Source organism: Mollisia scopiformis (genome assembly GCF_001500285.1).
Source record: "Mollisia scopiformis unplaced genomic scaffold LY89scaffold_33, whole genome shotgun sequence".
NCBI classification, from domain to species: Eukaryota; Fungi; Ascomycota; class Leotiomycetes; order Helotiales; family Mollisiaceae; genus Mollisia; species Mollisia scopiformis.
In genome coordinates, this window is record NW_017263613.1 from 353,289 (window position 1) to 367,024 (window position 13,736).

Here is a 13,736-nt window from a genome sequence, read left to right on the forward strand (position 1 = left end):
CAGTGTCGGCAGGATACGAGGCTGTCTCCCTAAGAGAAGACGCGAATTCCAAGTTGTGGCCTGCGTAAGGCTGCGCGTTTGTTCCTTCCCACTGAACGGGTGTAGAAGCGGGCACAAGTCGGTCGTCGTCGCGAGGCTCGGATGAGTTTTGTGTGGCGGACATTTTGGATATGAACTTCTGCGTGCGATGCTAGTCGACAAGTTGTTGTACAGAGAAGTTGTTTGCGAGTTGGATGTAACTTACATCAAATGGTCGTTGTGGTGTGTCGCTCTTTCCGAATTCTCTGACCTGGTAACTCCGCCACTTTGTGGCTGCTTCACTACAATCGGGCGTCGACAAGAGCCTCGTGTTACGTCTTGAATTAAGCATCATTAATTCCTGGCCCCTGAAGTGTAATAGCCCCTGAAGTGTAATAATGCAAATGGATTGATGCAAAAACTGGTACACATCTTAGAGTGGTACAGAACAATCGAAACAGCCCCCGCCATGATTACATTGCAAACGCCTTGAATCCATGCAACTCTCAATACTGTTACAACTCCGCATTACCCACTACAGGCCCCCAACATACATAGTCTACTCGATGGCAGACGAGTTTGGTTTTGAGGAATACATCCTGAACTGGATGAAGATAATAGCGTCCTCAGCCATTGTCCCCAAGCTGCCAATCAACCACGGTAGATTCGTGTTAATGTAATCCTTCTCGACCGAATGGCAAAGAATGCTCGCTCCATACGTAGCATTCCCCATCAAAGAGAGTAAGAAGAACAAGAGCGCCAGTCCCTCACAAGACTTATCTCTATAATTCTTCACAATCTGTGGGATTCGTGCCCTGCATCATATCAGCACTATTGACTCACGTGATTGCACCGAGACAACTCACCCAAGATAGCAAACCGCACTCGCATACCCCAGAATCTTCGCACCAAGCGCAGTCTTCATAGCCTCATCCAGATCTCCCCCATCTTCTGGCGTAGGAGTCCAAACGCCGCTTTGCCACGCGATAGCCCATCCCGCGGCCCCAACGGCAATAACGCCCAAGATACTCAACGTATTTCTCATCCAGGCATTTCCATCTTCCTCGTCCTCTTCCAAGATCTTAGTAAGAGAGTCTCTCCTCCCTCCACTTCTAGCAGAGGAACGACGACGGTGAGATCCAGGGAGACCGAGAGTATCGCTGCTTCGGCGACGGGTGAGGAGTGGTTCCTCCTCGGTTGCGGTGGATGCTACGGATGCTTGGCGTGCTCTTCGGGCGTTGATGTGGTTGTAGTATAGACATTGGGTGATGAGTACGAAGTCTGCTAGACAGAAATAGAAGGCTAGGGCGATGACGGTTGGTACGAGATCTGCCCAGAGAGCGCCTGTAATGTGTAAGTACGGTCACGTGCTCATAAGAAATTGAGGACAATGTGGTAGCATGGATAGTCTGATAAGGCAAATCTCCACCTGAGCAAGAGGCCCTCGGTCCATCAGGCTTATTCAAGGGACAAGACATACCAGCAAGGTTAGTAACATCTCCAACCAGCCAAACGAACAGAAAAGCCAGCGAAATTCCTTCCGCCTTCCCCGTTTTGTAGTTAAGAATGAGTTGAGGAATCTATTCCAGTGTCAGCAAAGTCCCCGGAACAGTATATCCTCATTTCTGACGTCACGCCACCCACCAGCAAAAATATCCACGTCGCCAAACTGATACTGCCAAAGATCCCAGATAAGGCCTCTTGCGTCGTCAGCGGGCCCGATAAGCCCATCCACGCACTTTGCAACACAAAAGCCATCGCGACAATATTCCCAAATGCCCTCTCAGATAATGTGAATGAAGAAGGAAACAAAATGGTCGTGAAATGGTGTCTGTGAATGTGAGGCCCTTGTCTTATATCAGCTCGGTCGTGATAGGTTGAGGGTCGGGTGTGCAATTTTTGCTTTTAGACCGGAAAGTTTTCCGCTTACGGCACGAGACTATGTCATGCAACAGTGGGTGCACGAATTATTTGCGCACCCTGAAATTAGCGAGGAAACCTCACCAAAACACCATTAAACTCACCAACTTTACGGACATATAGCAACGCCATCTATGAATTGATTGATCCAGCGTTTGATATCAGGATAGATATTCACTCGATGAATAAGTTTTGCACTTCACATGTAATTAAAATAATAATTATTTGTCTTAGTAGTAATAGCCCGAGTATATATGAGTATAGTGTGCTTAAATAATTTAAGAAATATGTCTAAATATATTTAGTTTAATTAATAGTATACTCTTATTGACTATCTAATCTCATTTTCGAAATAAAATAATTCTATAAGAGATTTATAATTTGATGAAATATTCAAAAGTTGGTGTTTTTGGATTTTGCTGGTCTGTGCGCAAATAATTCGTGCACCCACTGTTGATGTAATGCAACTTTAGATAAGCTTGCCGCTGCAGACGCGCGGGTATTTTTATGCAGGGAAGTGGCATTTTCTCATGGGGTTTCAGTCAATCTCACACGAACACGAGACGGTGACACAAGACGAGACGAGACGGTGAATCTGGATCGCTCGGACATTGAGTCACTTCCTGGGGAAGACATTATTTCTTATCATCATGACGTAAACGAAGCAGATGCCAGTTATTTGGCAACATATTTCATTCTCGCAAAAAGAACGAAAAATACGATGCAGCTAGAGACGAAGTACCATATTCTCCTGCTGGGAGGGACCGGCATCTGCGGGTTGATATTCGTGCGCGCTGCGCTGGAAGCAGGTCATACATTGACGGTGTATGTTCGGACACCTTCGAAGATCCCCGCAGCTCTGTTTGCGAATCCTAGGTTGTCGGTTATTCAAGGCGAGCTTGGAGATGAGGGAGGGTTGAGGAAAGCTGCTGGTTGTGGTGCGGATGTCTTCTTATCCTTGGCTGGTCCAACTATGGGAAAGCGAGAAGGGACTGTAAGTGTTTGCGACAGGATGTTGAGCAGTTCTGACTTTGTGTAGCCTATTACGAATGCTTTCAAGACCCTCTTTCCTCTCCTCCTCTCGAACGGTACCACGAAACGAGTCCTCGTCCTTTCGACTGCCTCTTATTCTGCTCCCGAAGATACTGCATCTTTCAAGTGGTGGGTGGCTGTCAACTGCTATGTTAAAGTCATTGGTGGAGATACCTACGAGGAGATTGTTGGCTTCACGGAAGAAACAGTAGCTTTGGGCGAGAAGATCAAGTGGACAGCGTTTCGTGTGCCTCTGCTGAGGGGAGAGGATTTGAACGAGAGTAAGGGTGAGGTTAATGCGGCGTATGTGGGCGACAAGAAGGGAAGAGATGGGCTGTTTTTGGATCGAGGCCGGTTGGCTAGGTGGATTCTGAATGAGTTGGATGAGGGGAAGTGGATAGGTTGTTGTCCGCTTGTGTCGAATGCTTGATCATACACTTGAAGGAGCGATACAAAATCGCAATCGAAGTTTTGGACCATTCTTATCTGCTGACAAGTAAGCAGAGTGCTGGGAAAACTTTCACTAGAAAATGTCGAGTGACTGTCGTTTTGGATGCCATGCAGATAGGCCCTCTGGTCTAAGTGAACGTCATGGTCTTCCTCAATGGATGCCATGCTGAGCCCTGTCAGGTCTATTCGTACTGAGGATATACTGTTTTTTCCACGTTCAGCAGGCAAGTGCCCACGTTGAATTCATTCAGCATGAGAGTGCCGAAGCGGCCTGACAGATACGTTGAAACACAAAGTTCTGGCTCTTGAAATTATAAAATAGCTACCAAGAAGTGTACAGAGGACGAATAATCACTGTCTACATCCCGAAACAGTCCCAGTCTAATCCAAAATCTTCTTCAAGACGTACAACCCGCCAATTAGAAGCGTTCCAATCACCGCATCATCTCTATCCGCATCCCGCACATCATCCTCTCGTTCCCAAAGCTCCATTCGCGCCTCTCTTTCGTTGGATAGCTTCTTCAAGGCGATTGCGGCAGTCGCAATGCCAGCCACTGCTGGGATGGCAACCTTGGCGATCTCTGTTCACAAGTGTCAGTGGATAACCCATGGAGTTCAGAAAAGTTCTTGCCTACCTAGACCGGGGTTTGATGTCTGGTTCCGGCGAACCAATTGGTTGTCTGAAGAGGACATTCTGGGGTTTAGCAATTAGTCATGTCCAATCATCAAGACCAGGTCTGAGGGCCATACTTGGGTGCTTGTGAATAAAGATCTTTCGAATACTATTCGAAGTCGAGTCAAAAACGACTGGAGTGGGCAACGAATTCGCAGATATTTCTGAAGTCTCGATTTTCTCTTATGATTCAAAACAAAGACCTTTGCATCGTGGGTAGCTACTTATAATATTGCCAGCCTCGCCAACTCAATCGCTTCCAAATCTACCCAGGTAGGTTCCGTCTTGGCACGAAATATTGGATGCAAGCCATTCACAATCCTCCCAGCCACACCCAAGGGAGATAGCAAATCATCATCATGGTGAATGATATCTGTGTTACGACGGCATTGAAAGGAGTATACAACACGAGTGTGGCTCGATGGGCTAGTCCGTCAATACTCGTGAGGGTTTCAGAGAAACTTGCTCAAGTCTTGGCATGTTGCTCAGCTGAGTGGTAGCAATTACGGAGTTCTCCAGTTGCCAAGAGAAGGTGTATCAAAAGGAAGCGGTCTGTTACAGTATTGCAGGAGCCTAGAGGTCGCGATCGGTTAAGTGACTCTGCGGCGCTGAAGAGTGAGTTTGGAATCACAGCACCAAAAAGACTGAAAGCTCAGTTACTGAGTCCATGTACGGGAAGTATTTTTTGGCTTGGCCATAACACTCATGAAATTTATCGCACTGTATGCTACTGACTTCATCCTCAGTGGCATGATTCATATCATCTAGCTCAACAGAAAGCAATGTTCTCAGAACGTTAGCTCTCATGGTTGGCTTTCATTGCTGGTCCTGACTGTCCTCCATTCTATTCATATCGCTCGAATGCCATTCACAGTTCCATTAACAAGCAAGTACTTCCTCTTGATCACACTCTACCGGCTCTTTCAGAATGCGATATTATCCTCTGTCTCTCTTTCATAGGCCCTCGACGAGTAACAGTGTCAACGTCTTCAATCAACAAACACGTTCATAGATACCAAGCGAGCACATCCAGAGGTCGTCAACAATGTCGACGGCACCTCTTCCAGACGACTACGTGAGCGCTCCTGGTTGGTATTGCTGCGAGTGCAAGAACTACAATAGCTACGTAGTGTTTCATTGCTCGCATCATAGTCGGATACACTGGCGCTGTGGAGAGTGCGAAGATAAGACTTGGTGATGGCAGAAATTTCTTCCAGACGAAGGAGCCATCCTGGTCGATTACGGCCGTGGCAAGTGGGAATGCTGCAAATGCAGCATCTGGCGTGGTGAAGATGCACAGTTTTGTTTCAGACACAGACCCCGGCATCAGAGATGTGAGCGTTGCACAAGAGTGATATGAGCGCGCTGAAGCTCGAGTACGTGCTGCATGGATGGTTTCTGGGAGCGCTTGATGGAGTCAAGGACATGAGAGATGGCATGATTGTGACGTGGATCTCCATTCTATGCATGGACTCTCTGCTGGCCTTGTTGACTGCAATCCATGTGTTCTCAGAATTACTCAATCTATTACTCGGGTATTTCAGATATTGTCATTCATGATAACTGCAATTGAATCACGGCTTTGAGTCTCTTCACAGACTTTGCACTCAGCCAACTTATTCATGTCTATAAAAACCACCACGGCCTCCAATTCTGTGCTCTTTCTCCCATCCTCAAACAGAGTTATTCTTCATCCTCGGTCGACATTCAGCCACAGGCAAGATTTATCGCACACAAGTTAGTCATTCAAGACACCACTTCCCCCCACAAGCAAAATTTGCAACCTCTCAAACAAACACACAATGCACTTCTCGGACGAAATACCTTGCCTAGTCGACTGCGGTCAAAGCACGAGCAGCAGACGTGGGAAAGGAACTATTCCTGGTTGGTACTGCTGCAAATGTAACAGTTTTAGGAGGAAAGGGGAGGCAAACTGCACAAACCACTTCTCTAATCACAAGAGATGCAAAGGCTGCAGCACCGCCTTTTGAGGTTGATATGCGACGATATGACTGTTGGTGAATCTGCGGGAAATGGAAATATGGGATAGGTGTCACTGCAGCGGGGTCTGGTAGTGGGTGGAAAGTAACATAAGGAGAGATCAATGAGAACGAGATGTTGTTCAAATGCTCGCGTGGGATTTTTTGGTGCCTCTGGGTTTGTTACATGTCAGTGAGCTTTTGGCTGTTCGAGTCAACCACTTCAAGGAGAAGTCGATATGAGGTACCAGCAGTCACAAAATGTGTAGCTAATCAATCAGATTTCTTTATACCAGTATATGTCTAGCTTTCGCTGATGATAGTTCATCCGAGCTAAGAAACTCTTACTCATTTGTCAAGCAAGTTAAGAAGAGATTCGGCAAGAGGAGAATCTCTCTAACCCAATGAATAATTCAATCCGATTAATTGACAATATTTTGTATCATAAGAGCATTAGCTAAAGATTCAACATAGTTTCAAGGATCATGAAGTAAGAACGATATGGTTGGTGGATCTCCCCTCCCCCGCAATCTCTATCTCTCACAATCGCAGCTAGCCGAGCCCGGTAAATATCGACCTTCCGGACTGGGACATCCCGGGAGTGTCCTTCCTATCAAACTTCCTTACCAGGAAACTTTGAAAAAGTCATGACGAAGAATTATTCTTGGCCATCGGCCAAATAAAAGTCCTTTCCAGAGACTTCGGAGCCGCATTGAAGTCAACTTCCTTAGCATCTCGAGACAATGGCGACTACGCGAATCTTCGCCTGCTTCCTTGGAGCAAGTCTGGCCTTTGCTCAAGACACATATACTTTCACACCTTCAATCAGCTTTGGAAGTAATGGATTTGCCAATTGGGGAGCCGGAACTTGGCCTCCAGCAAGCGTGGGCGAAGTCCTGGTGCCTCAATCAACCGACTCGGAAACTCTCTCGCTACTCCAACAAATGGACCCCGCCCGCATCCAAACCACAATTCAAACACTCGTGAACTTCGGTACCAGGCACACAGCTTCAGTTACAACAAGTCCGACGCGAGGAATCGGTGCTGCGCGAATATGGCTCATGAACGAGGTGACGGAATTGGCAAAACCATCGAACGGGATGATGAATGTCTCTATGCCTTGCTATTTGCAAGCTGCTGTTCCGAGGAGTGGAATGCCAATTGCGGCGCAAGTGTGCAATGTGCAAGTCGAGATCAAAGGTTCTGTGGATGCGAACAGAACTTATGTTTATACGGGACATTATGATTCGAGACGATTGAACAACAGTGACTATACTGGCGATGCTCCTGGAGCTGATGATAATGCTAGTGCGGTAGCAATTGCTTTGGAGATGATCCGAATTCTTGCACCAGTTGTGGCAAAAACTCCTCCAGCGGCGAGTATCATCATTGCTACTGTTTCTGGAGAGGAGCAGGGTCTTTATGGAAGCAATTTTCTTGCACAGACACGTGGGATCCCCTTCCTAGCTGCTGAATGTTATTGACACATGATAGTCAAAAACGCTTCAAGAAATGTACAAGCCAACTTCAACGATGACATTGTTGGTAGCGGATCCAATGCTCCTTTCTCTCCACAGAATCAACACACCATCAGGGTATTCGGCGCCGGAACGGACTACCTTACCATCAATTCGTCCATCATCAAAGAAATCATCTCAACCGGCTACCAAGACGACACTCCATCTCGTCACCTTGGCCGTTACATACAAGAAGTCAACGCCGGTGCCTCGAACGTGACTGAAATGGACGTAGCTTTGATCTACAAACCCGATCGATTCTTCCGCGGCGGAGACCACGAGTCTTTCCTCTCAGCTGGTTTCCCCGCAGTTCGCTTCACGGAACCACAGGAGGATTTCTATCACCAGCATCAGGATCCTCGAGTACAGGATAGTGTGACTTACGGTGATGAGATTGAATACGTGGATTTTGAATACACGGCGAGAGTTGGTAAAGTGAATCTTTTGAGTTTGTGGAGCATTGCGAATGCGCCTGCGACACCTAGCAACTTTACTTATGACACGAACATTGGGTTCTTGGCTGAAAGCTTGGATACGCCACCGAGCTATCTGGAGAATATCATCAAGCTGTATTGGGATGTTGCGGATGATCCCCTGCTCGACTACTATGAGGTCGTCTGGAGGCCCATGGCGAGTCAGCAGGTGAGTTTCTTGAAGAGATGAAGCGATAATTAGACTGACAATAGCAGTGGACGCACACACTAAACGTAGGACTGGCTAACACAACAATCATCCCGGTCAGCAAAGACAATGCGGTATTTGGATTGAGAGCTGTCGGTAAGGATGGAAAGAAAAGTCCAGCAACGTATACACTTGCTGTTGCCTCGCAGTACTTTGGTTAGGACAACGCATGCCAAAAAGTTATGTTCGTAGCAAAATAGACAATACACATGATTGGTGACTAGTTGTATGTGAAGCGGAATAAGACTCTCCAGGAGGTTGATGGCAAGAATTCCCAATTTCAATTGCGATTACCTACCGGATCTATCTTGAAACATCACCCGGAACTCCTCTGTGGATGGTTGCAGCCACTGGCTTTCAAAAACACACAAGTAGAGCACGAAATCTTTTTCGATGCCTGCGCCGTAAGCTAACAACTCATTACCTAATCTGGCTATCGAAGTGCGAACGCAACTCAAGCAGCTGACCCCTTTCCCGCTCGGCTAATCACTAGTGCAAGACTACCGGTAACTCCAAGCTATTCTACATAAGCTGGACGAATATGAAACATCAATTCTTGTACTGTCAACCGCCTCTTCAACACAAAACATAATGACAAGATGGATAAACACCTCCAAACCTCCAGCAAATCCCCATCCACTTTCCCCACCAAAGAACTAGACATCGAAAGTACCCTCGCAGCAAACAACTACACCCTCCTCGCCCACGCCCACGACCACACCTCAACCCTCTACACCTCCCCTTCCTTCCGCAAAAGAATCCTCAAACTCTTCCCTCCATCTAATAAAACCCATTACCTTACTGAAACAACAGCTTATACCATCCTCTATTCTTCTTTTCTCCCTATCAGTATACCCTTCTACCACGGACCCTCCCCTCTCTTTCCCCACGGCCTAATACTAGGATTCGCTGATCACGGAGATATGTACGAATACATATACCGCGCGCACCGAATTGGTCCGTTGCCTGCTGTGAAGGATTTATATCGGTGGGCGAGACAAGCGACGGAGGGGTTGGCGTATGCGCATGGATTGGGGGTGTTGCATGGGGATATTCATGTTGTGAATTTTTTGCTTAGTTCGTCGGAGGATGAGGAGAGGGTGGGGGAGTTGGATCTCCAGGTTGCGGATTGGGCGGGTGCTAGTATTTGGGGGGACAAGTCGTGTTCGTGGTATAGACTTACGCAGTAGGTTGGATTTTGCTTTTGTTGTGCTTGCTGGTTAGGAGGGGAGGTTTGGAGATCAGTGTTGGAGCTCCTTTTCATATGGGATGGGTCTCAAGTCCTCGGATGAGCTACTCGGAACCTAGAGAATGCATGCTGATTTGTCGATAGTCAACTTTGGGACGAAGAGAGACGGGATCGAGATGAAGAGGGAAAGAAGGTGGATATGGTAATTAGTGTGAGGAGTGAGATTTTCGCGACCGGGTGCGCGATTTACCATATGGTGGGTGGAAAGGATCTTTGGGAGGGGGAGTTGGAGTATGGGATAGGGAGGAGATTGTGAGGAGTTTGAGGAGGAGGGATATGCCAGCGACGGAGGGGTTGAGGTGTCTTGGGGTTGTGGTGAGGAGGTGTTGGACTGTGGAGTTTGAGAGTATGGAGGATGTTGGGAACGCGATTGAGGAGGAAGAGAGGGAATTCTTTGCGGGCGTTGGCGTAGTTGGCAGAAGTTTAGATCAACGATCGGAAGTTGACGGCAACTAGCCTTGCACACTGGTTGAGCTTTTTTACAGGATGAAATAATTCTGGTCAGTTCGAAGGATCATGCGATGTGTTGAGTTACTCTACTCGTCTCTCCACGCCATATACAACGAGCAATATCCACACAACCGCGGAACCCAGAACATATAGCATTCAAAGACAATATCAGAAACAAGGGTATCGTGTCGCCGTCATCATCAGAATCGTACATCATCCCGTGACCATCCCCGTGCCTCGTCCTCTCAACGAGCTAAACTCAGACAACTCATTCTAGATGAGTCGAAAGGGACAAATCTCGAAGAACATCTCAAATCAACTACCCAATAACAAACAAAATCAAAAGACTGCAGCACGCGATCGTCCCGACGACCAGCAAGGAGGCTACGAAGGCTTTCAAGATCCTCGACGATGCCTTTTCTTCTTTGAAAGATAGAACATTCGAGCGCAAACGACGTCCTGTGACGAAAGTGCCGTACTTTTGCTTCCTGGGAAGATCGGCGGCCTTCTCGACATCCTTCTCGGAGAGAGGCTTTATTTCCTAGAATTGTCAGATCATATACAGTAGGCACTAACTCTGATAAGATCTTACCTCTTCAATAGTGAAAGGGATGCTGAAACGGACCTCTCTCCCTTGTGGTTGTTGCTCCATTCTTGTCATGTACTTTTGACGGAAGGTATTGGTGTAGCGATTTCGAAAAAATAATCAAATGTTGAAAGCTCAGCGCCCCATGACCTCTTATAAGTTTGTTATGGAAAAGACTATCTGCAGCCACACCAGATAACGATGTGGCAAGTAAGGAATCGTGATGGGGGCTTGATGTGGCCCTGCATATGCATGAGACAAGGGTGAGCACACCACATCTTTGATTGCCGTGATAAGAAACCTTTGGGCATAACTTTGCTTGGACATGTTTTACAACAAAAAGCAGCTGCCACAATTTACATGGGCGAATCCCACGTACCCCAAAACGTTGAACTGACGCAGACCAATCACTCTACTCTAAGGTAAGACCAACGGCTAGTAGCGTACTTACGATAACTTTATGGAGAGCAACGGCTCTCAACATTAACGATAAGCCGAAGCAGTGCAGGTCTGGCTGTTGCGGGTGTGAAGTGGGATTGAGGTCCCCTTTTTTCTGATGATATACCTCTCACTTGATAGGCATCATCTGTCGCTTCTAGTACTTCCGTAGAGATTTTGACATGTGAATTGTCAGCTGGCTTTTGGGGCCTCGATTTGAGTTGACTCAAGCGTGTCAGGCAATTCCGAAACACGAAACGCTTAAAGCAAGATGATCAAAGACCCTTCAATGTTTTGACTTCAGGTGCCCAAGAAGTGTAACTCGAAGACAAGGGACAGAGAGAAACCAAGGGCAGAGCATGGCAGATGTTGAAATGTGGTTGTGATTCGCAACGAGACCTTGCTCGCCCGCTTGCAATCTCAACAACGTGGGAAATATGCAATTGTGTTGTAGCGCCATTTTCGTGGAAGTCCCGAAAATCTTGCACTGTTCCTGTCTCACCATAGTGAAGCTGCAGTATTTGGATACTCGAGTCAGGAATTTCCGTCATGTGCTTGGTTGTCTGTTGTATTGTGCATGCTGAACACAGCTAGCCTTCACCAATATGCGACCCCATTATTTTATTCCCGCATGTTGAAATTGAATGGGACCTTCGTGGAAGGAAGTGCTTGCTGCTCATCGTCATCGTTCGAAGGAGCTGATATATTCGAGATTCAATTGGGGTCGATCGATGGAGAGAAGCTGCGGACACTGAGTTGTGCGGCGAAGGCCTAACAGATTATAAGCGACCGAGCGACAATACCACATAAGATCAGGTTCGAAGAGATTCCGTAGAGATGCCGTTCGAAGTAACGAGTCGAGGATGAATTGCCTGGATGTAGGAGAAATGGATGCCTCAGGCTTAGATCCAGGCCAACCTCATAAGGCTAGCGTATCGACATCAAACAACTCCTTTGCATTCAGCCGTCATCTACAACCTCAATTCCAAGAACATTGATTGCCTTGCCCCATAGCTGCAGCCTTACTTTGAGTATGGTAAACACACCGTCTCGACAATTCACATGGGTTCTTGAGCTCCGCGAGTTCTGTTCCCAAAAGCGACCCACTGGCCTTGCATGGCGGAGACAAAATGCAAGACATGACGGACGACCACAATCTATAGGATACCAATTTATTTGAACGGACCTTGCGATTTCGCCTCAACAGTAAGGACCACATCTCGAGGATATCAGATTCCATTGCTCGGGACTGGGGCCACCAGCGGGTGTAACTAATCTACAGGAAGTCACCTATTTTACAATCGTGATGGTACATTCGTTTTCTATCACCTCAGAACTGCCAGCGCTTGGCGAACACGATCCTTTTCTTTCTGCTACCGCCAATCCTCTCTGAACCCGGAGTCTAGTTCAGTTCCTCTCCCGAGTCTCACCATTCCGACCGAGTCTGGGTGAGATTTGGAGCCTTTTACCTCATGGGGACAGGCCTCTTGTTGGAGTTATCGGGCTTGTTGCAGCTTTTGACATGAGCTGTCGTCCAACTCCACGAAGCCCAGCCTTGTTGCTCGAAAGTTATTCTCGTCCATATATCGGAGATGATATCAATACTGTGAACGATTACTCACACGTACCGCAACGCATCTCCAAGACTGTATTGCCCACGAAAGAAATCTGCCATTGAGCCAATCGCGACTGAAGACCGGGGAGGAAGTGGGATGGTTGGCATTGCAATCGGGACAGGGATACTGCTTAAATGAGCGCAGATCTCCGCATCTGTCATCTCCGTCTGGACACATGCGTCGACGTATGCTGGCTTTGGTATAGCTGTAATGCTATCACGGCCTGCTAAAATCCGTTCTCTGTTCATAAAAAGCGTCTTTCTCTCGGGCCATGATGGTCGTACAGAAGGTCCTCCGACAAGCAAACTTCGGCGTTGCTCTGACTTCATGAATTCTGGCTTGGCGTCGAGTCTTGTGAGCTGAGGCTGATTTGGCTGAACGATACTCCTGGTTTCCTCAACTATCGATTCTTCCCGCTTCACTTCTGGTGGAGGCTGTTGTCGCTCCGCAGCTGAGAATAGGCTTCTCCTCCGTTCTGCTTTTGCCAGCTCCGCCTGTGTGTCTAGCGGAGGAGGATAGTAGTCAACGCTTTCTACTACAGGTCTTCTTTCTTCTATCTTTGGCATTTCGCTTCTTGAATCTCTTCTCGAGTGGAGAGACAAGCTTAAAGGGCCTCCTGTCTGTTCTCTTCCAGGGCTTTCACCTCTCGATTTCCTCCTCCTGTGTAGCGACAGACTTAGTGGTATGGCGGTTTGGTTCGGTTCTGGTCGCGGGCTTGGCTGTCCGTCCAAGAAAGTCTTCCTTCGTTCCAGTTTCGGAGAGATAATCTTTTCCTCCAACTTCGCTTGCAAATCTTCCGGAAGCTTAGGACTTGAAATTGTATGCGCCTTCCTCCTCATGAACCCTCTTGCGACATCTGCAAGCCTAGGTGGCGGCGCTTTCTTCTCGGCGGGTGGACTCGCATCTCGACTTGACAACTTCCCGTCTTGATCGGAAGCGAAGAAATCGTCATTCGATCCAAACGAAACTTGCAATGTGGGAAGGTGCCGAGTCTCGCCGCTGAGAGGAAACAGCCATTTAGACAAACTTTCAGGAAGCTTATGGCTTTCTGGTGTGTCACTTGCATTAGTTGTGGATCAAAGCAAAGTCTCCTAGCTCGATGGAATTCTTCTCACCTTGGTGGAATT

The 13,736-nt window shown here is 47.5% G+C and overlaps 6 protein-coding genes across 6 annotated transcripts; 3 read left to right on the top strand and 3 right to left on the bottom strand.

The window, feature by feature from the left end:
• Positions 1-379: 379 nt before the first annotated feature.
• LY89DRAFT_691152 (vacuolar membrane PQ loop repeat protein) lies at positions 380-1,898 on the bottom strand. Its single transcript, XM_018216241.1, has 4 exons — positions 1,663-1,898; positions 1,499-1,598; positions 885-1,362; positions 380-833 (listed from the first exon to the last, which is right to left on the bottom strand). The coding sequence occupies exons 1-4, from the start codon at positions 1,774-1,776 to the stop codon at positions 578-580; spliced, it is 948 nt and encodes a 315-aa protein (XP_018062624.1). The 5' UTR covers positions 1,777-1,898; the 3' UTR covers positions 380-577.
• Positions 1,899-2,659: 761 nt separating this feature from the next.
• Positions 2,660-3,400, top strand: LY89DRAFT_725178 (NAD(P)-binding protein; the record flags this gene model as incomplete). The annotated part of the gene is made up of 2 exons (XM_018218959.1): positions 2,660-2,932; positions 2,978-3,400. 2 exons carry the CDS (start codon positions 2,660-2,662, stop codon positions 3,398-3,400), a joined length of 696 nt encoding a protein of 231 aa, XP_018062625.1.
• A 1,276-nt stretch (positions 3,401-4,676) lies between these two features.
• Positions 4,677-5,016, bottom strand: LY89DRAFT_339322 (uncharacterized protein). The gene has a single exon (XM_018206851.1). It carries the CDS (start codon positions 4,898-4,900, stop codon positions 4,721-4,723), a length of 180 nt encoding a protein of 59 aa, XP_018062626.1. The 5' UTR covers positions 4,901-5,016; the 3' UTR covers positions 4,677-4,720.
• Positions 5,017-6,706: 1,690 nt separating this feature from the next.
• LY89DRAFT_659329 (Zn-dependent exopeptidase) lies at positions 6,707-8,527 on the top strand. Its single transcript, XM_018212513.1, has 3 exons — positions 6,707-7,521; positions 7,567-8,231; positions 8,279-8,527. Exons 1-3 carry the CDS (start codon positions 6,816-6,818, stop codon positions 8,429-8,431), a joined length of 1,524 nt encoding a protein of 507 aa, XP_018062627.1. The 5' UTR covers positions 6,707-6,815; the 3' UTR covers positions 8,432-8,527.
• A 516-nt stretch (positions 8,528-9,043) lies between these two features.
• Positions 9,044-9,894, top strand: LY89DRAFT_765084 (uncharacterized protein; the record flags this gene model as incomplete). Its single annotated transcript, XM_018221655.1, has 2 exons — positions 9,044-9,456; positions 9,625-9,894. Coding segments are annotated over 2 exons (564 nt in total), but the record flags the coding sequence as incomplete, so codon positions are not given.
• A 2,528-nt stretch (positions 9,895-12,422) lies between these two features.
• LY89DRAFT_339352 (uncharacterized protein) lies at positions 12,423-13,680 on the bottom strand. Its single transcript, XM_018206853.1, has one exon. The coding sequence runs from the start codon at positions 13,446-13,448 to the stop codon at positions 12,612-12,614; it is 837 nt and encodes a 278-aa protein (XP_018062629.1). The 5' UTR covers positions 13,449-13,680; the 3' UTR covers positions 12,423-12,611.
• Between the last annotated feature and the right edge of the window lie 56 nt (positions 13,681-13,736).

What these genes read in the sequence shown, in the direction of transcription:
- LY89DRAFT_339322 (XM_018206851.1), bottom strand. Translation starts at nt 4,900, where the DNA reads ATGAGAGCTAACGTTCTGAGAACATTGCTTTCTGTTGAGCTAGATGAT.
- LY89DRAFT_339352 (XM_018206853.1), bottom strand. Translation starts at nt 13,448, where the DNA reads ATGAGGAGGAAGGCGCATACAATTTCAAGTCCTAAGCTTCCGGAAGAT.
- LY89DRAFT_691152 (XM_018216241.1), bottom strand. Translation starts at nt 1,776, where the DNA reads ATGGCTTTTGTGTTGCAAAGTGCGTGGATGGGCTTATCGGGCCCGCTG. An exon ending in CGACGTGGATATTTTTGCTG is followed by an intron (nt 1,599 to 1,662) that starts GTGGGTGGCGTG and finishes ACACTGGAATAG; the next exon opens with ATTCCTCAACTCATTCTTAA. An exon ending in AGATGTTACTAACCTTGCTG is followed by an intron (nt 1,363 to 1,498) that starts GTATGTCTTGTC and finishes TACACATTACAG; the next exon opens with GCGCTCTCTGGGCAGATCTC.
- LY89DRAFT_659329 (XM_018212513.1), top strand. Translation starts at nt 6,816, where the DNA reads ATGGCGACTACGCGAATCTTCGCCTGCTTCCTTGGAGCAAGTCTGGCC. An exon ending in CAATTTTCTTGCACAGACAC is followed by an intron (nt 7,522 to 7,566) that starts GTGGGATCCCCT and finishes GACACATGATAG; the next exon opens with TCAAAAACGCTTCAAGAAAT. An exon ending in GGCCCATGGCGAGTCAGCAG is followed by an intron (nt 8,232 to 8,278) that starts GTGAGTTTCTTG and finishes TGACAATAGCAG; the next exon opens with TGGACGCACACACTAAACGT.